General features: G+C 41.1%; 1 protein-coding gene and 1 long non-coding RNA gene across 2 annotated transcripts; both read right to left on the reverse strand.

The window, feature by feature from the left end:
* Window positions 1-11,416: 11,416 nt before the first annotated feature.
* On the reverse strand, window positions 11,417-13,105 carry LOC117152914. Its single transcript, XR_004463397.1, has 2 exons — window positions 12,927-13,105; window positions 11,417-12,748 (listed from the first exon to the last, which is right to left on the reverse strand). It is a non-coding gene; the product is annotated as an uncharacterized LOC117152914 (long non-coding RNA).
* A 1,798-nt stretch (window positions 13,106-14,903) lies between these two features.
* Window positions 14,904-24,089, reverse strand: dctn4 (dynactin 4). Its single transcript, XM_026358038.1, has 13 exons — window positions 23,894-24,089; window positions 23,123-23,193; window positions 22,832-23,010; window positions 21,644-21,687; window positions 21,163-21,270; window positions 19,850-19,923; window positions 19,162-19,274; window positions 18,964-19,073; window positions 18,790-18,863; window positions 18,385-18,439; window positions 17,714-17,821; window positions 16,532-16,629; window positions 14,904-16,444 (listed from the first exon to the last, which is right to left on the reverse strand). The coding sequence occupies exons 1-13, from the start codon at window positions 24,026-24,028 to the stop codon at window positions 16,225-16,227; spliced, it is 1,389 nt and encodes a 462-aa protein (XP_026213823.1). The 5' UTR covers window positions 24,029-24,089; the 3' UTR covers window positions 14,904-16,224.
* Between the last annotated feature and the right edge of the window lie 406 nt (window positions 24,090-24,495).

The following is a 24,495-nucleotide window of genomic DNA, read 5'->3' on the forward strand; positions in this document are numbered from 1 at the left end:
TCTCAGTGATCGGTTCATTTTACCACAATGACATAGAGCGGTGGTTTGTGCCAGTAAAAGAATCAAAAATCCCCAAGTTATCCCCCAGAAAGTCTCAGGAAAGAATTTCCTCTGTTAAGAGTTACAGGCAACTTGATCACACGTCTGTGTAAGAGAAAGCTTTGACACATTCATGATGAGATACACATGCAAAGTGAATCTGTGTCAAAAAAGATCCCAGGTTTTACGAGACTTCTACAAAACAAGAACCACTGTAGCTTCGTAGCGGCACACTCATTGTCCAGGCATTGGCACACACTTTGGGGTTTGGAGTGCATGTGTGTGGGATGAATATGGTCACACATTAATCTCTCTCATTTCTTCTATTTGAGCGTTCTTCTTGTTAGTTTCCAGCCAACACTCAGAGAACCGGTCACATTGAAATTGCCCTGATGATCTCTGTTTGTAACTGTTGGCTCACAGTCTATTATTACATCTCACAATCTCTATCTGGTTAATCAGATTTATTACGTGGCTAATCAGCCTTGTATGCCTTAGTGTTTTGGGAGGCGATATTACTGTCGACTGCTGCTGTGAGGAATTAGTTTCAGTGCCAGTCACAGCTCAGTGGCCATGTTAGCACTGAAGGCATGGTAATTATTTATTAAAGATAAAGTTTATCATTTATTTGACTTTGCACTAGGACTTTCTTGAAGACTGTACAAAAGAAACCCACTACAAGAATAGCTTTTGTATAACATGTAGTTGTTGAGATCTCAAGACCTGGAAACAGACCAACCAACATAAGCAGTCAGATAATCATACCTTATTAAAACATAAGAGTTATCTTCCATTAAAAGGAGTTTTCCACTCCACTGGCGCCCAGTGTTTGCTCAGTGGGAATGTGTTTTTGTGTAATTCTGTAAGGCCTTTATCTTACTGCGTAAAGTACCTTGAGATTATTTTTATTGTGATTTGGCACTGTAGAAATAAAACTCAATTAAATAGAATGTTACCTACCACTTTATTGGGAAGTAAAACCAAAGAGCGCACTTGTAATGCTGCCAGTAATTCCTCACCACATAGGAAACTTGATAATGCCCACAACTATTACAAATAGGGAGTCGGCCTGTAGCTGTGTTATAAAATATACCTTTTTTAATTTTCTACATTAACCGTGGCTTGATTAACATGAATGACCTGTATGATTACCTGACTGCTCAGGCGTGTTGCCCTGTTTGACAGTATTTTAGCTCAGTAACTTCACTGCCTTGTCTACAAACTTTGGGTTTGGGAAAGCAAAGCCTCTATAATTCACGCTACTATTGTGTTTTCTGGTGTGAAATGAGAATTGCAGCCTCACAGGGCAGCTTACGTGGTGACAGATTTTTAATCCTGTGTTTTTCTGTTGGACCACAGTAAGAGTAAAGAAGCTAGTCATGCTTTTCTTCTACATCACCTTTGACTATTAATAACGCATAGCTCTTGAAATAAATCACATGGGAAACTAAATACCGAACGGGACTGAAAACATTCTTTAATACCACAGGTGGGTGATTCAGTCTGTGGAGGAACATTAACTCTTTGAGGCTGGCACACCTCCTTTCACCCTGATGTTGGTTTCAAGCCAAGTGATTCGGATGACTGAAGCGTCACTCTACACTATGGACGAGCTGTTGTATGTGTGCGTCAGGACATGTGTACCTGTTTGTACATGCACACATACACAGACACCTTTACTAGAACTGTTCAACCAGACCCAGGTGTGTCCAGTCTGCTACTCCTTTCTCAGCCGGATGTCTGGAAAAAGAAGCTGCAGCCTTCACATCTTCTCCCATAAATACCAGCTCCTTCATCATGTCCGCTCTTGCACCTGACCCCTGACAGGCACTTAGCAAGGCAGGGACAATGTGGAATCAATACCCAAATTATTCACACAGCGTGCAGAGGAAGTGTCCCTTCTCATTTAAAGTGAACTCATTTGTTATTGTAAAAAGAAGGTTGTGCCTTGGGCCGTTCGAGTTGTTTATCTATTACTGCCTGTGAATGCAGCTCGGGTTTAATCCCATCTGCTAAACATATGAGTTTGGGAAGAGAAGCCTCTTCGCTCCTAACATTGTCCAATTAAGAAAGCATGTTTTTTCACCTGATACAGTTTGTAATGGAAAACCTAGCTGTGCCTTGAGAAACCCCCTTCATGCACTACTGTTAGCAGCCACCCACCTGGATGACACCACTTGGCTTGTTTCGTGCTTAGTAATGCAGCATGCTAAAGACAAACAAACAACAGAGGATTTTTTTTATAACTAGCCCACACAAGAATGTTTTTAAGCATTGTGCCCCACTGGCACGACTGAGGAAGAAATAGAGTTCATGCAAGCTGCTGAATGCCCATAACCTCTCATGTGTGGATGCCATAGCCTGCAGCTGTCTTGATTATTGCTCTTCCAGTCAATGTAGGCATTCCAGACAGCAGAATGACTGTGTTGTAAATAGACAAAACATGCTTCAGCAGGCTTCCTACATGGTCTCCAATTTTTGTGACAGTTTCTTTCTATAACTTTTTTGTCTACTTCGACTTCTTTCTGCATTTTTCCGACTCCACCCGCTTCATTATGGCTCCAAGACCACAGATATTCACTGTGGAACAAGCCAGGATGGTTCAGAAAATGTGCTCCTATAGGCCAAGCCCAGAACAGTCACAGAGGGCAAGAGACTGTGCTACTTTTTCATGAGCTCTTTTTGCATGATCTAGAGTTTATGTTAATGGAAGTTAAAGTCACAGTTAGTGTGGTTTGTCAGTCTGTGAGAGTCAGAGTGGGGGTGCAAACAAAGCAGTTAGCCTGCATGTGTATGTTATAGTGTGTTTTGTATGTCTCTGTGTGGTGGCAATTCATTGTGTGCACTCACAACTGTGCCTGCACACAATGCGTGCCTGTCTGCGAGTGTGTTTAGTCTACAGGCAAAGGAAAGGAGTTTGTGGTTTGACAAAGACGAATGGTCGAGTTTGTTCCTCTTCTGTGAACATGCTTGAGCACATGACATCATCACTTCCATTTTCATGTCGTGAGCTGGCTGGTGGTCAGTGCGCTCTGAGAGTGGGAAAAAGATTTATGTCACACAGTGGGTGATTAGATACTTAGTATGTCACTGTGACAGGACAGAGCAAACAGCTTTCAATTGGAGAGAATAAAAATAAATAAACAATATTGAAATTATAACCCATAGAAAACATACTAAGAAATGAGAGGTAAACAGAAGCTGTAAATGTAATCAATCAATATCTGTGGTTTTGTAGCAGAAAAGAAGAGCTGAGAGGATCTGTTCCATAAATATTGCATAAATTCCTAATAAATTATTAGTTTGGATTATTTGCACATTGTAGGCACATGATGGTGCAATGCACACTGAGTTTTTTCAACTTTTTCACTGCTTCAGGTTAAAACATCACGAGAGCCATAAAAGTAAACCACAAACACTAAAGTTGTGGGCTGGAAAACCAGCCCAATTAGCTGGAAGATGCTAAAATGCTTAATGGCTATAGCTACTTTAAATGTAAAGTCACAACAGGAAAAAACATTTTTGCACTGAAAACACACACGTACATCTTCAAAAGATCTATAGCCTGTTTTTGCTTTACAAGCTATTTTCTTTCTCTCCCTTAATACACGTTACCTCATAAATGACATTTAACACCTCCATACGATCGTCTTCTCAGCGGAGGCAAAATAAACTCAGTGAAGTTTTTACTTGGCTCTGAAGTCAAGAAGTGTAATTTGTTACTGTCATTTGAGTCTTATCACAGTTCCTGCAGTCCCATTTCTTCTTGCTTGGACTCGCTAACATTTCCCGCCATATTCCTTTGATTAGGAGCACATCTGACTCCCATTAAAACTTCCACATGCCGATCCAGGGGCTGCTTTGGAGCTGGATGGAAAAAGTGATTTTTTTTTTTCTTCTTCCCCTCTTTTCTTTTTTCACCCAACCAGAGGCCAACCCCAAGCCTTCAAGAAAGAGAGCAGCATTTGCCTCACAGCGAAGATTTCGGGTGCTGGAATAAATTGTCAAAGCAAGTGTTTTCTCATTAACATGTTCCAAATGTAGTGACACATTCCAAGCTATTATCACTCAAAGTTGAACTTACCATCAAATGAGAAATGTTCCTTTAATAGTTTAACCAACACCACACATGGCTGCAGCTTTGAATGATTTTTGGATAAGGGCTGTCTGCTTTTGGCTGCCAAATAAGCCTGGGAATTCTATTAAAATGGATCCTGGATCGATTTAATTTTCCAAAAGTTAAATGGGAAAGGAAAAAGAACAGCACACAGAATAATGTTTTCACAGTACTAAACTTGTGCTGACTGTGGCACAATCATAAGGCCATAAAGCAGCTATGGAGAAAGACAAGCTGTGACCAAGTGGGCCACTGCCTGGCAAGGACAATAGGAAGTGATATGACTAATCTACGGATTCTGGGGAGGAAATGACACACTGTGGAAAGCCTCAGAGGCCTTGAATCCCATAGAACATCGGGCGATGTGGAGTACACCCCTGAAAGGAAGTTATTTCATACACTGGGCACAAATTCTAGTTCCTGTAGAACTGTTGCTGTGGCCAGTTTGTCACTGTGACAGCAGCATAGTCTGTAATACAAGAGAGAGGAATTCTGATGGAGCGGAAAAGAGGAAGATGACATGTCGGCTCAGCTCAGCACCTCACAGCTCCATGCGTGTACTCTGTGAACCAGTGTCAAGTGTTTTTGTCTTGTTGGGATTTTAGGGACGGCAATGTTTTTTATCACTTGGATCCAGTCTGAAACATGTCAACAAATGGTACTCAGATGATGCATTTAGCAACTTTAGATGATATAGATACCCCCTGACACCTTCTTTAGCACCATAATTTTATAAAGGCAATATGGGCAGGCTGTGAAAATCCATGTACGCATGAAAGTTTACAGAAAGTATCACTTGCAACACCCTCTTTTCAGTGTTTGAAGGAGGCAGGTCAGTAGAGGCCACAACGTGGAAATTGGACAGTATTCTCAACCATACGTGCAAATGTTCATGTATTGCACAAGCCTGAGATTAATCTGTGTTTGTTCTTAATAGAAATGGCTAATTTAATAATGCTGAACATGATTCCTGAAACAATCTGACTTCTCTCTGGATTGATTAAAGTGTGTGACACCATGTGGGATGCATTACCACTAATGCCCTGTTTCATATTGGCTACCAACGCCTCTATATCATTGAAGACTCATGGCACTGAAAGACCAGCTATTTCAGGTCATGAACCCCTGCCACAACAACCCAAGCAGGTCGTAATTTGAGCTCAACACCAGGAATTAATTGTCTGCTTTTTTGCCAGAAAACATAAATCAGTTGTCTGCATCCTTTAAATGTTATCCCCTTCTGCACAGTGAGAGGCAGCCAGGCCGGTGCACTCCTGACAATTACATCGCTGGGGTGGGCTATAACCAACCATGAAATTGGCAGGTCTGGATGCTCAGACAACAAATACTAGAGAAATGATGGTGAAGTGTGAAACCTTCGCTCTGTTCCGAGCAATACATTATTTACAGATGGGAAATGAAAAGACAATGACTCAACATGAGTGGCAGTAAAAACAAATCAGACGTACTCCGACTTGACATTGTATTCCCTAGTTATCCGAATCAAACAAGATGTCTGATAACATCTGGACATAACATCAATAGTAATATATTTCTAATGAAAGAGTTCAATATCATAATAATCGCAAACTTTTTGCTTGTTTTCATAAGTTCCTATTTCCTGCAAGTCTGGCTCTTTTCTAGGATTAGCTAAGTGTTTGTTAGGTCCAACTAAAACAAAGATGACGTTGGTAGCTTGAACACGGCCCTAAACCACCATCCAGTCTATCTGCTGATCTCAGCCTAGATCCTGTCCAGACAATACCCTGCTTCCCCCTGTTGCACCAATCCAAACACATGCCATTATAAGGCAGCTGGGTGAGAGGCCTGGTAATGAAAAACAAGGAGAAAGGATAGGGAGTGCGACAGAAAGAGAAAGGAAGAAGGACAAGAAAAAAGACGAGTCAAAGTCATCAAATGAAGAGAGGCATTTTTGCAGTCTACGTCGACCACCCTCTCTGCCTTTGTTCAGTCTTTTGTAGTGTTCTCATGCCCATGAATCTGCTGACTACATAGTCTCTACTCTCCAGTGCTCCCAAAGAAACTCCCTTTAGTGGGATGGAGAGCAATTCCCAATTTCCAATACTGTGCAAAGCAGTGCTCTGATGAACTGAGGGGACTGGAGCTGCTGGTCAGGGGCAGTGAACTTGGTCCTCCACTGGTGCTTTCTGACACAGTCTCTAATCCATTTAGGTTGATTCCTGGCAGAGAATCTGAGGCCCGACAAAGCCCAGCTCTGTCTCTGTGATCCAGCCCACTGAGTTTTAAGCTTTTACAGATGTGAGGAGAAAGTGGGCATGGAGCAGGCCCAGGCTGGGACGGCTGACTAACAGGACACAGGGTGCTAAATCAGCCTTTCAACAACAGTCTGATGAATCCTTCTGCTTCCCATCTCTCTGCATACAGAGCTCAGACCGAACCAGTGCACACTATGAATATGCAATGAAGACACCCAGCCAGGTGGGTATTTCCAAAAACTGATATAACAGAGTTTGGATATGAGGATATCTGAGCCTTATGCTTTTTTGTTGTGTACAGGGAAGGCAGCCAAGTGTCTTATCAGCCCTGATGTCTTGGTTTCTGTCCCAGTGCTTTCTAGAAGTAGGAGGGTCTGACGAGGAATGTAATTTCTTTTGAGTCAACTTTCCCTTAAGATCACTCATGAGTGGTTGTCACACTTGATTGCCATCAAGCAAAACCACTGGAAAATCTGGAAAAATGTAATATCTCCCTGATCAGACAAGTCAGCCATTGCACCAAAAATGATATGGAGGACATCAAAGCATCAAGGCAATGTTACCTTTGATTATGGGGCAGTACATCTACATTATGCCATGGCAGCTGAATGCAAAAGGACTGATTCAACATGATGCTGAAACAGATGTTTGAAGTATGAGTTGCCTGTGAATGCCCCTTTGTTTCCTTATGCAGGCAAGAAAATTAGTCAGGGGGCTGTCATGGTGAAATCTAAATCCAGCGACTCTCCTCCTTTCCACAAAATACTCTTTGAATCAATTCCCATTGCTCTGATTAAGGCCAAATGCAAAGCTGGAAAGACATGGCACGTGGTGAAGCTGTCGAAAGGTGAAGGAATGATAAGTATGTCCTCTACTGTGCAGTCATGCCCATCAGAGGCACAGAGATGGAGTAAAAAAATTATTATTTTACTAAAGGCACTCGTGAGCCAATACACACACCTATTACAATGGAGGGGTTAGTTGCCCTGAATGTAACAGCATAAAGGAGCTGAGGTGATGGATGAATGTACGACTCACTCGTGATTTAGACAGGAAGGCAGTGGGTGTATAGACTAAAACTAGGCTGGGTGTGTGTGGGTGGTGGGGGGTGGGTGTGCAGAGTAAAAGAGACAGAGGTTGAGTGAATTAGTGGTGGTGTCTTAAATAAAATAGGTGTGTGTTAGGTGTGACAGCAGTACTTTCCTTATGTCATTTCCTGTTTGCCAGCTAGCCTGGATAGGAAGGTACTGTGCTTCTCAGTCTTCCTCCGTTCCTCCTCCTCCCTGTTCAGAGCAGGTCAGACTCCATTTGAGAGAAACAGTAAACTACATTAGTCACTCCGCCGAACATTTCCTGAGAAATGGAGCAAGGTCTGAGTGATGTGTGAGAACGTCTCGTAACCCCAGTATTTCATACTGACCATAAATAGTTGAGGGATGAATGTTAAGGAAGTCACCAAAAGAGAAGCAGAAGTTTATCTGAAGTTCAGGGGCCAATAAAAAAAAATCCCTGGTGGATGTTTCAAGGAAAAGCTCATTCTGTGTTCGCTGTTTCACAGGAACAGTCAGACATGTTGGCCAACAGGCCAGGCTAAGAAGATTGATACCAGTGTTACATCTGTCCATTCAATATTATGCAACAGTCAGCAGCTGGTTTGCTTAGACTGGAAAACAGCGAGCAGGATTTGGTCTGAAGGTAACACAATCTACATAGCAGCACCACTGACAGTCACTATTGTGACATTTTTATTTTTGTATGAACTAAACAAATAATGACATGTTAATTGGTGAACATTTGGAGAGCTAGTAGTTAACTGGTTGCTGACTCTAACTTCAGAGATAAAGGCGTGAGAGTGGTACACCTCCTCATCTAACCCTTGTCAACAAAGAAACTGAATGTATGCCTATTTATGCCTAACTAACATTTTGGAAATTCGATCATGCAAAGGGCTTCAAACCATCACATGACACAAGTCAAGCTGTAGGTGATGAGCAATCAAGTAAATACAAGACTGAAAACCCACACCAAGGCAATCCAACAATGTTATTATTGTCTGCAGGATCCAAGGAAGGATTGGACTATTTCATCTGGGATTCACTCCAAACCAACATTTTGCTTCCTAAAACTGAGCCTGTAATCATTGTGTGTGCTTTCCAACAGTTAGTTTAATTGGCTGCAGCCAGGGTTAACTGACAGTTTGGGCTCTTCCGTATTTTCCCTCATAAACATTTAGTAATATAAGGCATCACCACACAAGTCATTAAAACAAGTGGAGAACAAGTATGTGACAAATACAAAGAAATAAAAATCCACACCCATAGGTTGCAGAGGCTCAAGAACACAATGAGTTCAGCTCAAGGTTAGTCGACTGCAAAAACTGAAAACATGCCACAAAACAAGAAACTGTAGCAGAATTATATCTTTCTCTTTTCACAAGAGTGGGACAAATGCCAGAACTCAAAGAGCAGAAAAACAAAACCGATCCAAGCCCAAAATATGAAAAGTCTGCAAAGTATTCATGTCCAGAAAAGTGTCCTTTAGTAACTTTATGTTGCAATTCAGAAAACTCATCAGGTATTGATAGAACAGCCATGTAAGTTATGAGAGCACCCCTGGAAACACACCCAAATATAAACAGCCTGAAATACCCACCTGCTTATCTAGCCAACGGCCGCCATCTGGGCCTATCCAGTTACAGTGCTGAATAAGAAAATGAGAAAATAAATAGCTTGCAGTCCTGGTCAGGGTGACTCAAGAAAACCACCTTCTCTTGTTCCAGCCCACTGGTGGTCAAACCGGTGCTAATAAATTCAGCACCACAGTCCCAGAGGTGTCTGGGATTTATGGGTCCTGATTGAGGGGATGTTTGACCTTCTGGTCGGATTCGGAGCTCTCTCCCTCCAGAAGGCTGTTTTAAATACTAAAAAGTTGTGCCTGGGTTTCTGTTGGGTGACCCACTTAGAGGTTATGTGCTGGCAAAAGTGCACAAAACATTTTGTCTGGCAGCAAGTTTGCTCAAACTCGCAGGTTTAACAACTCCACTTTCTTTAACTTCTCTGTCTTTGGGGCTAAGCAGACCGGGAGGAGAGAAAAAGGCCAGACGGGCAAATAGAAATATAACTAAAGAAGAGGAGCCGATAGAGATTCCAATTAAAGCTTTAAAAAAGTGGGAGAATACATGAGGGGAAGTGAGAGTTGCATAAATGATTTGTATTCTGCACTGAAGGAGAAGGAATGCCTTGTTTATCTTTGCATGAGGTCATGTTGTGATAACCCTCAGCTTGAAAATATTTATGAACTTAGTGAAGTGAGGAAGAAAAGGGCCTTTAATAACAGATCATGTTTGATGTTTTCCGGCATCACTTCCTACACCACATACATGAAGTCATTGCCGTTCTAAGGCTTACGCCCACAGTAAGATCTGTCTCAGACATGTTGCTTTACTCATGGTCTCAGCTTTGAAGGCATATCTTGAAAGTAACACAAAATTCTCCATGTGACTCTAATCTCCATGAAACGACACCTCCGAGGTGGTCCCTCTTTCGACATTCGGCTTACAGAAAAGTTTTTTATCGCCGAACACAGTGATGTTTGTGCAGTGGGGAATGCGTTGCTCTTGCTTCAGGGTGTACAAGGTCAAGTACTCACGGGGTCAAGCTCATCCATCCTCCAGCAAATGAAAAGGTGTCAGGGATGCACTACTGCACGAGTTCCCATATCTGTAGGTGACGGGAAGCTGCTGGGCGCAGTCGGGGTCGTGACTTTCTATTTCTTTGCCCTGCTGACATTATTATAGATATTATAGATCAGATGTTGTCCACTGAATAACATTAAAACAGTTTACAGCCACCGAAACACATTGAAAGAAGACACATGTAAATTCAAATGTGTGGCTGCAGAACTGAGACCGTATGAGGAGATCAAAGTATTCAATATAGTCGTTTGAAGAGGTCTCTCCTTGTCTTCAGTCTTCATTATTCTTTCTTTTTTTAACTTTCTTATTTTTCACTCTGTCCTAAACACAGTCTCTCGCCAACTCTTCACAACGCAAAATTACACAATTACAAACAACAAAAACTAGTGAAGCGTGTCCTTCAACAGGGAACATGGTGGCGGGTTGGGTTAAGATGGATCTTAGATTAAGTCATCCGGCTCTCTGAAATATTCCAGTGGGCTGGCAAAAACATTATCTTTCCCTCATAGACAGGAAATCAAATCTATGAGCCCCATCAACAGGAAATTAAAGACAACAACATGATTTTAGAAGAAAAGCCAGCAAACGCCAGTCTACCCAGAGCCTCCCGGCAGCAAAAAAAAGCAACCAGCGATAAGAGCTGGCAATGCTTGACGACATCCTTACAGTGAAACACTCCTTAGGCATGTCCAGTGTGTAGATAAACAGCAGCCAGAGCACACAGACACCAGACATCCTTGTGTAAATAAGAAATGTTTGGCAATTTCTACTCCAAACAGTAGTGAATGTAGTTTCCATCCTCTTGTTAGGTTTATCACAGCTCATTTCAGTTATTTCTCTGTTTTTCTTTTACTTACACTCAAAATATGACAGTGTTAACACCATTCGGAGTAAAACATATGTAGATTTGCGAGAAGCAAAATACAATAGATTTGTTCAAATGCCTTTATGTCAGTGTGATGTCATTATTTGTTGCTTGTTTTATGGTTTTAGCAGGAACGGTGAAGCGTAATCCGTCTTAAATTTCCTTCTTGAATTTATAACCATGTGTATTATAGCCATGTGTCGTCTCCAGACAGCCCCTGTGAGATCTTGAATATGAACGTCTGAATCTGTTTCCACAGCTGCACTTGAATATCTATAAAACTCTTTTACAGCTGATGACATCATCAATTCAATTCAGGGGTGCTGGTTAAGAGCAAGAAGTGCTGAGCTAGAAATCAAGATCGCTTTGGACACTTCGTTTTGAATAAGAACACTGCTCAACACTACATCTGTGGCCACGTCGGCTGATAGATTGCAATTGATTGTAAAGAACATCCACAAGAATCGAACCATGTGCTGGATTTAATTAAATGTGAAATGATGGGCTTCACAGAATATGAACATACAGTAGCCATGTGTGGGATAAACTGAGAGTGTGGTAAAAATTATTTTTCCAATAAGAAGTAAAGTGATCATTTGGACAAAAACTCACATTTTAAAAAGGGTAAAGACAGAACAAAAGCATCATGGGAACTTTAGGACATAATCATGGGCTTAAAACACACTAACACTGTCCTTTGATAAATCATACCAATCATTCTTTTGACTACTTTGCAGGATCAAAAACCCAAAACCCTGCTGGGGGCTTTTATTGTCCTTCACCTTGTGAAAGGTGCCACTGATAGTCTACAACAAATCACATCTACAGTTTGACATTTCATATCCATGCACTGTAAATCTAACGAAGCTCTCATCGAGCCTCATTGATTCCCTGCATCGATTTAACTTTGCCTCTCCTCCGTGAAATACAGCACTGCTCAGTGATGGGAACTTGCGTGTGTGTGTGTGTGTATAGTCCTCCTGGATGTGAATATACAGTATTTGTGGTGGGTCAGGTCGGGCTGTGGGCTTGGCCGCATGCCACGGGACGGCTGCACAGCGGAAACCAGCCTCATCAGCCTCTGTCTTCAACATCTATCTACGTGTTCACAGCTGCCAGCACACTTTCAGTAGCACCTAATGGACCTTAGCTGCCCAGGAAGCATCTGGCTATATCATCCACAGTGAGAAACAATAGTCCTTCTATTTCAAGTGTTGCTCTAATTGAAATCCTCTATTTATCGAACCTGGATTATTGCTGGCTGAATCCCTGCAGGGCATGTAATTCTCTTCAATTAATAAACCTTGACTGGGTGGATACTACAGAGGAAGATCCTGTGTTGTGGTCAAATACTTTTGCATCACAAAATTGCACTGAAAAGATCCAACCTGCAGGGTAACATGTGATTAAATCACATAATAGTCTATAATGAGGCCGAAGTATGTGTGGAGGTAATCCTTGCTGATTCTAATTCTGATTTCATTTCTACCCTGGTCTTTCCATTGAACGGGAAGATGTAAGACGAGCAGACTTTCAGCCTTCCGATGGCTCTGGTGGTTCCCCTGAGGATCCCGTCTGTGGCACCTGTGTGCCCTTACAAATGTAATGTACCCCGCGAGCAATTGAGCAAATAATAAATGATACCACAGAGCGTGCCTCTGCTCTGTGTCTCTGTCAGTTAAAGGAGACAGGGCTCTGAAGGGGTGTTGAGGGTCAGCTGCTCTCCCAAAGCGATCTTTTACAACCCGGCATCCAAAGTCAACATTCCAACCAACCTGCAGTCATCTCAACGCAGACTGAGAGTGAAAGTGAGAGGAAACAGAAGGCAATGGGGAAAAAATGGCAAAATAAATATCAGCGGAGAGAGGTTTTTTTTTTTTTTTCCCCTGTAAATCTGAGGTTTCACTGATTGCTCTTTTCCAACTTTAGAAGCTGACATCCATAGAGTTATTCATCTGGGCAGACATCAATTACCTCCAATTAACCAGATGATGGTCTGGTGAGCAGAAAATAAAGGAGGCGATTAATCACTCAGGGCAACTCCAGGCTTCCTATACGAACCCGTAAAAAAGAAGGGAAGTGGATGAATAGAGTTGTCTGAGTTCTCTTCTTGTCCTCATGCATGGCCAAATACAGGACATATCCAATTCATTGTGGTCCAAGCAGGAGTAAATAGAGACTCCCCTGAGGATTATATTGGCGATATTCATTCGCCTGACGGATCAAATGGAGAAAACAAACGTTTATCAGTATGCATATTACAGTACACACAGCACAGCTGATCCATGTGGGATAGACAGTTGGAGAGAATTTAATGCCTCCCTTGAATTGCAGGTTTTTTTTCTCCCCTCTTTCACATGCTTGTGTCATACTTCTTTTGTGGGTGAGTTACTGGCGTATCGAGCAATGACGTAATTGTGGACAGCTCCGGGGTGCAGTCAAACTTGTAATTCAGTGAGGAATTTTTCATCTGGTCAAGGCTGGCTGGCTCTGTCTTTTTAAATAAAGATGCTGGTCTTCAAAAGAGCAAAACAGAGGAAAGAGGAAAGCAGAGACACGAAAGTAAGAAGTGCCTGAGTAACCTACTTACTTGCTCAACACTGCTGGATATTAATTTCTAATCCCCATAATACGGTCCCAGCTCAAATTGATGTGCTGTTTACAATATTTAGTTCTATAAATAGGAACATACCAACGCTGAGCATGAAAAAATTCAAGTCTTGATCCAGGAAAATATTATCCTGACCAGTAGAATCCAGAATTTGTCTTCCAGATGGACAGTGTTTTTGGGGGGATCGTTTAAGGCCTGCTCATGAATCCGTTACAATGAGTACATTCACACATGCAACACACACACAACTACTACAAAGTCATCGCTGTCATGACTATTCTTTTAGAGTAAATGATAGCCACGACTATGCATACAAGCTAAGCACAGCAAACTGAATTGATGGTGATATTCCCAGCAGTTGCAGCCCCACAGCAACAGTGTTATACAGTATACCATTAGATGCAGCCACTGCTCTCATCAGCTGTGCTCAAAGTGGGAGTCTGGGCTGCCTCAGTATTAAGGATTTACTCTGCGTGCGCTTTGTTACCTCATCTCCAGGCGTGATTTATGGCTCTCACACAGGCCACTCTTGTGAGCTGTTTATATCTGGTGAAGATAAAGGAAAATCACAGCTTTATTATCCAGACGGAGTGGGTCAGTATACACAGCAGACAGGCCTCACTGGAGAGCTGCAACAGGCCTGTATCACACATATCTGATCTGGCTTTTCAGAGGCAATGAAATGTCCCCCATGTGTGCAAACCAACGCTGCCCAGGTCTGATGTGCATTAAATACAAAATGGTATCTGTGCGAACACAACTTCTATTACTGTCTGCTCCTAATGTTGATAAGTAGACATTTAACTCTCTTGATACATCTTGAAATAACATCGTGCTTTACTTACTTACTCCGAGCGAATACATTACTAGGATCAGATGTGCTGTTTGAGACTGAAGAGTCATTAAAGAGCATATGAAGAATCCATGTCCTTGTATGCTCTCCTTGTATGTCTAGCCTAAGCTCCCTCCCATGCGGCTGCAATCTAAAAACTGTTTGCTTGTAGCGCCATCGCCTGGTGAGAGATGATACAGCACAAAAACTTGCAGTTATGTGTGACAGTATTTTATCGTATTTCTAATCACAATTGTATAGTGATTAGGAAATGTTTTGTTTTTGTGCCACTTTTGTGTAGTTAACTACTAAAACTACAAATTAAAGTAGCATTGACAGTTTTGTCTCAGGGGTAATCCAAGAGGCCAGAGCTTTATTTAACCAAACTAGATTTCTCCCTCAGCTGGCTACACTTTCAAAAGTAGTGTCTGACAATCTGTGATAAACAAAAACCTAACTGGGTAAAACATCATGCGAACATTAAATGCAAAAAGTCAAAGACACGTGCTATAGTATCACATTATTTTATTAGCCAGTACAGAAGATTAACTGTGTTGTAAGGCTGTTTTTGTTTGTTTCGTTTTTTTAAACCACGTTCACACATTGAAGACCAAATATGACAGCAGCTTACAACTCACACACTGAAGGGGAAGGTCAGTGAAATCTACAAACCAAAAAGATACAGTTTTAAATAGGAGGAAATTATAGTGTCCCAACACATCAAAGACAGCTTTTATACACCCTCTCCAGCAACACTGAGATATTAGTAGAATTATGTGCAGGTATCGCCTTCAACCCAAGGACAATCTGCTCGATAAGAAAACGGCACAGAATCCGTAACTGTGAAGACATCGCCTAGCATGTGCAATATTTACTATAATTAAAGCGTGCAATACTATTGTCTGCGGAAAAGGATGTTGATGGGACGCGTAAGCTAGAAGAGAGGAGTTGTGTGTGCTACACAGTCGGGCATTGGATTGTTCTCGATTATGATTTCTGATTCTGCTCACGCATTTAATCTCTACCATTTGTATTTTACTGCTATTATGTTGAGCCTCCCGACTCATCACTGAAACACCTACAAATGTTTTATAGTGTCTCAATTCTATCACAACATAAAGACCAGTACCCCACAAATAAATCCACAGATAATACATTTAATACAAAATGTACCTTAAATGTGGAGACGAAGGCTAAAAGGTTATAGTTGCCTTGCTATTTAAGAAAAATACTGTACGTAGCAGTTAGAAATCATGTTTCATCTTCCAGTAAAAGCAAATAAGTGAAAATTTTAAACAAAGCAAATGTTTATATTTTGTACTAAGTAGTTACATGTTCTGCATATATAGGGTTGTGTTTCATTTAAGTAATATCACACTCACTGCTAACTGCTTTATACCGATAGATAATATAGTGTCTAAGCTGAGGATGATGATGATGATGATGATGTAGTGAAATACAGCATATGGCCATGTTTTTGGTACAGCATTTAGCAACATTACTCAAAAAACACTAAGTGAACCTAAACTTAATGCAATTAAGAGTTAGTTTGTAGCCAGCCATGGCTAGAAATAGTGTATTAACTATTCATATAAACTGAGCAACATAGGGAGCTCAGCCTGCCATGCAATCGCTATTCACAACATATGTGCTGCTGTACTTTATGCTACAACAGAAAAAGTCTGAAACAGGTTTATGCTAGATCTTATGTGTCAATAAGCAGAATCAGAAATCATTTAAATTAATTTAATCCCACATCTTGAAGAAATTATTTCAAAAGAGCCCAACATTAGGACTCTAGGACTGTTTGTGAAATGAATTATTCATGTTCAGGGAGCGAGCGGCCCCAGCCTCAGCTCTACATGGTGGGTGAGCCAAATGGCCTCAGCGGAAGTGTCGGCTCCCTCTTCGCTCTGCCTGACGGGAGCCACGAGGTTGCGGAAGTCATGTCGCATCTTGAATGAAACAGTGACATCCGCATCGTCTTCCTTCTGAGGAATCACTTTGATGAAGAAACCAATCTTATTGGATTTCCTGAAGGCAATAACACTGCAGAGAGGACTGAGATCAGGTTAAGAGTTCCCTCACACTATTAATTCTGTGTGTGTGTGTGTGTGTGCGCGTGCGTTAACGTACTCTGGATCATCCTGAAAATCCTGAGGTTCAGCCAGTTCGTCGTACTCAGCAGCAGCATCCTTTCCTGCTAACACCAGTTCTTTGCTGGGTACTATGACCTAAAAAACATTTCAAGCCTTCGGTGAATTTCAAATTACTGGGTCATAATACTTTGTTATGTTTAACATAAATCTTTTTTTATGTAAATAGACGGTGAATAAAATGTGTTAATCTGTTATTTTATAATTAACTGTAGTGGGTTTGTAGGTCGTAGATTCTGTGAGAGCCTTATGCAATGCATAATTTATGCAGATGTATACTGTATATAATTGACATAGTCAATGCATCAGTTACCTACTTAATCAATATTTCTAATAGTCACTGACCTGTTAAAACATTTTAATGAAAGTTACTACTACTCTTCAATGGACTAGATATTAAAAAAATTTGAAAAAATGAACAAAAAGTTGATTTGTACGATCTCATTTCTGGGTTTGCCCCATAGAGCATGTATCGGTACAATCAGCGACTGAAATCAACTGAGCACGGCTCGATGTGGTTCACATTGCCTTCCAGGTGTTTGAATATCCGATGAAGCAAAATGACAGTACTGCACACACTGTTTGGCCATAATGTCAGTGGAAATGGGTCATGAAGATGCTCTGTTTTGGCCAGGAGCACTTCCCAGGCTTTACCCAGCCTGGCCCATGACTTCTTCACTAAAGAGGCCAAGACAAACAGCCTGTAGTCACAGAGGGACTCAACAGCGGCTGCTGGCAGCTCAGCAGACCATTCTCCCACAGGAGCACGACACTCTTAGCTGTGCGTGTGACAGCTGACAGATGGAGGTAAAAACAGGACCCAACTGTTCTACGTATGAGATGATGTGAAGGCTAACTATTCAGCAGGGAACAGGCAGTATGACGGGACTGTCCACCCTGCACTTTGAATCTGCCTAATAACATTGTAGGAATACAGTTTATCAGTAATTGTTTTTCTGAAAATGACTGTGTGATAGTTGGGATGGGATCAGTGAAACTGAACCATACAGCCAATAAACTCTAAAAGTACAGCAATGAGCCAAAGTCTCATTAAAGCAATAACGAACTGATTATTCTATCCTCGTTAGGGTAATAATACATATTACCATTAAAAAAAGTAGGAATAATCCATATTAACAAACGAGACACTGTATTGAAATACCTTGGAGGTGCTGTTGATGTCATCCGGATCTTCCTCCTCACAAGCAGCCAACGTGACGCGGGTGATGTTCTCCACTGGGTTGGTCAGAGTCAGCAGCACTTGGCTCTCCTAAATATACAGGGTGGGGAAAAGGCTGCTGCTCAACCTGAATCACCTTTCCAAGTCGTGCAACATCATTTATAAGGCTACACAGGCCTTAAAAAGGTCACTATGGTCTCCTCTAAATTGTTAAAATTTAGGGTCACCAAACAACTCATTACATTTTTAAGGCCCATTTATTGTGGTTGAGGTATTTTTGTCCTGATCAGATATGTTCATGACAAAGCCAGATGCTCACTTGACTACCTTGTGTCCGTACTACAACCTTTTGCATCAGCTCCCGCCAACTTCTAAGAGATAGTTTCACATCCCAGTGTTTAAAGGGTTTATCCCCCTCTCATCATCCTACACTATGATCATCCTATTGATAATGTAATTTTATATTTTTTCTACTCATTAAAATTGTACAAAAACATCTTATAGTTTGAATGTGTCTTTACAGCAGTTGGTCCTGTAACTGGTAATAATAAGACTGCAGTTATTTTCCTGTAGAACAATAAAGATTTAGACTGGCTTGACACACACTGCACAGTTGAACACACAATATTATAAAATATAACAGAAACACTGACCTTCATGCACCGCAGGTTTGGAATGGACATAATTCTCATTTCAGGGATGTAACTCCTAAAGAGGCAATAGACAGAAGCCCAATCAACACACTGTTATACAAACACACTTACAGCAAATGACACATCATTTAAAACTATATTAAATGAAATCTAAGGACAGTTTGACTTTTAATACAGATTTGACAGTTATGTAGGAACCATATCACTTTAGTATAAAGTAACATTTGCATGAATAATAGCCAAGAAATGTGCTTCGAGTTGCACTTGACTAGAATTAAATTTTACAACCTTAATCTAATTAAAGTAAATATGGCTCAAGGCTGATCTAGATTTGTTGCTGAATAAAAAAAGATGTTCAATAACATGAAAACATGTTTTGGACAGAATGTGATGGCCTATACTCACACAGCCACCAGCTGAATCTTAAACTTGATTGAAGTAGGATTAAACTCTGGCTTGCTCAAGTTGTGTTCACATTTCTGGAGGAGGAAATTAGGAAATGATTATCTAAATCTGATCTACATGAAAACAACAGTCTTTACTTGATGAGGAGGGGTAGAATCGTGAAGTGGTACACACCCTGCAGCGCAATGAGCGCTTCATCAGGAGGTGCTTGTGCCTGGGGTGGAGCTGAGATGCTCCCGCAGGCTGGAAGTCAGGCTGCAGAAGCCGCTGTCGCAGTGTGGTCACTAGGAGAACACCACAGAACCTACATTAAACTCAACCTCAATGAGAGAGGAAGCTTAGAAGCATAATTCATGTAGGACAAGAAGGTACCTTCTGGTAAACTGATGGGCCTCGTATAACAATCTTCAGGCAGGGGCTCCACTTCATCAAGAGCCTGGGCAGGTTCGATTGTGATCTCCTTTTGGTCCTCACCCTCTTTAAGGCTGGTGAAGTTACACAAATAGTGCTGTCATAGGTCTGTTATGCTGTATCCCTTACAATAAAAAGGCATTTAACGTGCACTGAAAAATAATGTAAAGTGAGATTTTCTAATATTTCCATCATACAGAGCATGTGCACAAAACATTTTTCAAGGATAAAGTAAAGCTTTAGTCTCCTGGATCTGACAGCATGCTTTATCAATACTGGCTTTTGTCATCCAGTTATTCATTTTCAGATGTTAAGATGGGTCCTTGAATGAATTCAGGTAAATCATGTAACTTTGAGAAAAAGCAAGGGTGTCAGACCTTTCACTGTGATAAATTAACTATGTAGCTCAAAGGCAAGTTTCAAGGCTCTGTGACCTGATTTCAGCACAGACAGAACACTGAAATTAATGAAACAGTAGCTGCTGAAAGGTTAAGAAACAAGTCACTAATTACTTTAGATGAAGCTGGATGGAGCTAATTACTGGACTGAAATATGGTTACCCAGTCTTCTTCTGAATTCAAAAGAATTCAACTCAATTTGTGTAGTAAAGGCAGTGGTAATTTGAAGTATATGACAAAAGACAACTCACGAAAGGCCAGCCAGGCTTGATATGGGAGCTCCAGACCGCTGCCTCTGCAGTCTGGTTCCAAGGCCATATTTTTCCTGAGTGAATTTTGGGGAAGAAAAAACAAAACAAGATCATGTTTCGGGTGAAGCATCTTAAAAAAATTAGGAGGGCTCGATTTGGGGGGCTATGATTTATGAAATCTAATCTACAGCTATTCTGCTACATTACTACTTTAACACAAGGTCTAGGCTCAAAACAAGAGTTTAAGACATCTTTTAAAACAAAAAACTAAAATAAACAGTATTTAACACTTAGATAAGCAAAAAAAAAAACTAAATTTGTCCCGTGGTAAGAGACAATAAAAGGAGCCTTTGAGCTCAGAAGAGAGGGAGAGAATCATGTCTGAAAGGCTTAGGGTTCAGCACTTAATTAGTATGAAATATTTAGATCTTGTTACAACGACTTTAAAGTCTTCTATTTCTTCTCTTCCTATCTGAGCATAAAGGCTCCTACTATGTGGATATTAGTCATTTACCCAAGGAGACATTCATGTGATCTGTGAGGTCACGCAAATACAGATCAGACAGAGATAAAGAGAAAACCGTGCTACTGTCAAGATGAGACTACTTAAGTTGTGAATAATATAACTCACCACCACATGAATTGTGTGTTGCTGGGAAGTAAAAACCAAAATATCAGAGTGCATAAGCAAAGAAAAAGAGAGAATAAAGAACTGGGTGAAATCAAGGTGATTAGGCAAACATTACTGGCATTTGGTGACATGCAACAGAAGCAGAAATGCATCAGTGACAGAAAACAGCAGCAGCGCATCACATAATTATTGAACGTTAATTATTAGCCGAATGCAGGAGGTGTAAAATGTGTGCCGACAAGCTCAGGAAGCATGAACCATGTCCCCACCAGGGTCACTAAGTTTAAAAATGCACATTTTCTTCACATAGACTAAGTTTGATTGTTTTTTTGTGGTTTTGACACAGTCACAGTGTGAGTAGAAAAAACTTTTTGGACGCAATCTGAAGATATTTGTCATATTTTTATGTGACCAGCACTTTTTTAATTATCCACCTCAGTACGGACATGGTGTCAATCCTGCATTGCAACCAAACACTATAGCAGCTGATGTAGAAAATTATTCCCTCCTTCTTTGGTAAAAGTTTGTTAATCATGTGATATCCTTAATGCAACACAATAATTGTTCATCCAAGTTCTCCAATACTACCTACACAGCCTGTAATACATCACACTGAGAAATCATCTGCATGACATTAAAGTAAAATCTTTTTGAACTGTTGCTCTCAGAGGAAGCAGAATACCGAGAATGCTAGAGGCATGCACTGTCGTCTCCTGGCCAATTTCTTCCTGTCTCTCTCCTGTTTCTCCCGTTGGGCCAACTGCTGGTAATACTCAATCAGCTTGTTGATCTGTAGAACACAAGAAGACCGTCAAGGGTTTGGTCATCAATACTCTTTTTATTTATTTATTTATATATATATAAAAATAAATAAATATAAAAACAGACTTTATAGAGAATTGTTCCATGGTAATCCAAGTCCTGCCAAACATAATGTCCCAGCACTACATAACATTTGTTTACATAACAGGTTGAGGTTAAATTAAATAAAACCTGTAAGAGAGCTGTCATTTATACTAGCCACATAAACTATGCAGCCACACACTTTAGGACAGATGTGTGTGAGTGTCACTTACTAAGGTATCCCTCTATTCAAAATCAAATAGAGCATGATCAGGAAACATGTGAGCAACTAGAGAGAATGACCACAGTGGAAAACTTACCCGCTGAGTATGAGAGTTCTCTGGTTCCTGCCATCCACCGCTGGCTGCAGTCAAAGAAAATGCACCAAAACATTAGATAAAGTTCATAAGAAACAAACACAACCACTGAATGGCTATTCAGTTACAACAGGACTTCTAAGTCTGGTCTAGTCAACACCTTTTAGTGAGTTCAGCTACAGGCTGTGAATCAAAACAAGTTTGTGAATGTGACAAATCATGTGGGCAAAGCTCAGTGTGGGGTAGGTTTTTGTTCAGTGCTCATTGTCACTGTGAAATGTCACATCAGCTATCACTAACATTGGGTTTACATACACTCAAGTAACCAGGTTACAGTCAACTTTATAGAGTAAGCTGATTTCGTAACTGGAAACAGGAAACCTGGTTTCCATAGTAGGAGTAAGTGATTAGAGAAATTTGATTTACCCAGGTAGATTTTTCCCAGTGAACTTTGATTGCACTGCCATGAAAACGAGTAACTGTGTTTCTAACTGGGTTTTTACAAGAGCATACAAGTGCATAACAGCCGCCGATACTCACCGCTCTACTACTTTTAGCAAAGAAGTGCGTCTGGATAAAGGGGAAGACTATTACACAAAGAGATGCGACCCAATTTTTAAATCAAGTCTGCACAAAATCCAACTAAAACAGAAACTAATGCAGTGCCCTGTGTGTCTAAATATGTCACGTTTCACTAAGTATTTCTCTTCTGAAAGGGGGAACGCTGAGACTGTCTGAGTGTCTCTCTTACAGTGCTGTCAGTCACCTCCCCTGACACATGTCGAAAGAAAAAAAGACTCAGAAAGAGGTCTCTTCTGTCTCTTTAGAGTTTAACCATGTCAATAATGCTTCAAAAAAATCAGCCCAAGGTAGAGAAGAAATCGGATTACTCATCTGCTGCATGTACACACAGATTTCCAATAACCACTTTTTTTGTAGTGCAGGTAAACGTGTGCCTTGATTACCTGAGAAATCTGGTCTCTTTGAGCAACCTGGTTACTAAAGTGGATTTAAACACACTGATTAATTTGACAGTCCAGGCCAAAATGTAACCGTTTGCATTCTCTGCAAGTCAACAGAAAATAAGCTTCAACGCAAGTAAGAAGCCTCACTCTAACAATAAATGAATATGAAAGACTATATGATCTTTTATCCAGATAGATAATCACGATCACATTAATCAGCACCCACCAACTGATTTGTCAGCCATTCCCACATCCCTGGAAGTCCAACGACAGAAACCACAGGCCAGATAATAGGCCTTCTTCATGGTCGTCTTGGTAGGATCGTCAGGCAGAGGAGCTGGTATGTTGGTGGCTCGAGTGGACAGTGTGTGCATGCAGCATGGGCAGTCGAAGCAATTTGCACACCTGTGATTGATCAACGATTAAGAGAAAAGATAGAACACCAGTTAAATACCAAGTCAGAAATGACACCCTCAAGTGCTTTTTACATATCTATGTATCTGTAGATCAGTCTCACCTGTTCTTTTTGAGCTTTGCTTCTGCAGATGGCATGTTCTCCAGACAGCTCGGACAATAGTGGGAGTCCACCTGATCACCACAGACACAGGTGCAGGGGCTGGTTAGACAAACTGTACGTCCCGTGTTGAAGTTAACTTTCTACTGGCTGCTAAGTGTTGAATCATCGGTGTTTTCATAACTACAACGGTGAATACATTTAGCTAGTGTTGGCTGGGACAGCGTGTTACAGCAGCAAAGAAAACTGGATATTGTTTCGTGTGAACTGTTTGTAATCACATATTAGCAAAGGAAAATCGCTGACTAGTAATCTTAAGTTGCCTTAGAAAAACAATCTGGGTGAATCTATATCGGTTCTGGGTGTGGTGTGCATCCCTGTGTGAGCCACGTTAACTAGGTGATTTTACAGACTGGGCGTTAGTAAGGATGGACTAACATTAAGACAAATGTTTCTACTAGTCGGACATACCGTTCTTATTGTTTATATGCGTTAACTGAACCATTTAACGTCAAACTCAATGAATGCTAACTAGCATGTCTCATTTTTTTTTTTGGCTTATGCTAACGGAAGTAAAAACTTCGCTTGCAGCCAATGAGATGAGGAAACGGTTGGAAAACGTCTTGATTGACGTGCTTCTTAGCCATACAACGCCCGAGAAGGTTGGACTAATCCCACCCACCCGTCAAAAGCTGCTAGCTAACCGGCTAACAACAAAGTAGCCGCTGACTGAATAAAGCTAACAGCTAGTAGCCGGGGGAAACGTCCACATACCTCGTGAGACACGCATTCTAGCGATCGCAGCTCGCTACAGTATCGACAGAAATAAAGCTGAGATAAAGGGGCTCTGATCCTTTTCTCCCCACGAACCAGGTAGACAACTCTATCTGGCTGCAGAAGGGACGCCATCTCTGAGCAGCGCCGCCGAGTCCGGGGGCCCAGTGACTGCGCTGCTAGCGCTGAAGTCACCGCTGGTTCTCACGCCGGGGCTCAGTGTCGCCCTCTGGCGGTGAACCGAGGTCCCCACACCCGGTCCTCAAGGCCCACTGTCCTGCTTGTTTTGCAACTTTTCACAAGCTGGATTGATTTTAAAACGCACATTCACAAAGTCTTGTTTATAGATACACATCTTAAACTCACATTTAATCATCACAGGAAAAAAAAAAAAAAAAACACTATTGCATTAGCAGATCAATGCTCCTTCCTCAAATGATCCTTCCTGTCAGGAAACGTCCACATGAGAACGTGGTGCCACGTTTTTTGATTGGAGGTTTTTAGAATCACAAGTTAAAAGAAAATACTGAATTTCAAGTGCCTTTTTTTTTTTTCACCAGCAGCAGCACTTTGCTGTCACAATATATGATTCGAAATGTCTC

The sequence above is a fragment of the Anabas testudineus genome, chromosome 10, assembly GCF_900324465.2.
Source record: "Anabas testudineus chromosome 10, fAnaTes1.2, whole genome shotgun sequence".
Lineage (NCBI taxonomy): Eukaryota > Metazoa > Chordata > Actinopteri > Anabantiformes > Anabantidae > Anabas > Anabas testudineus.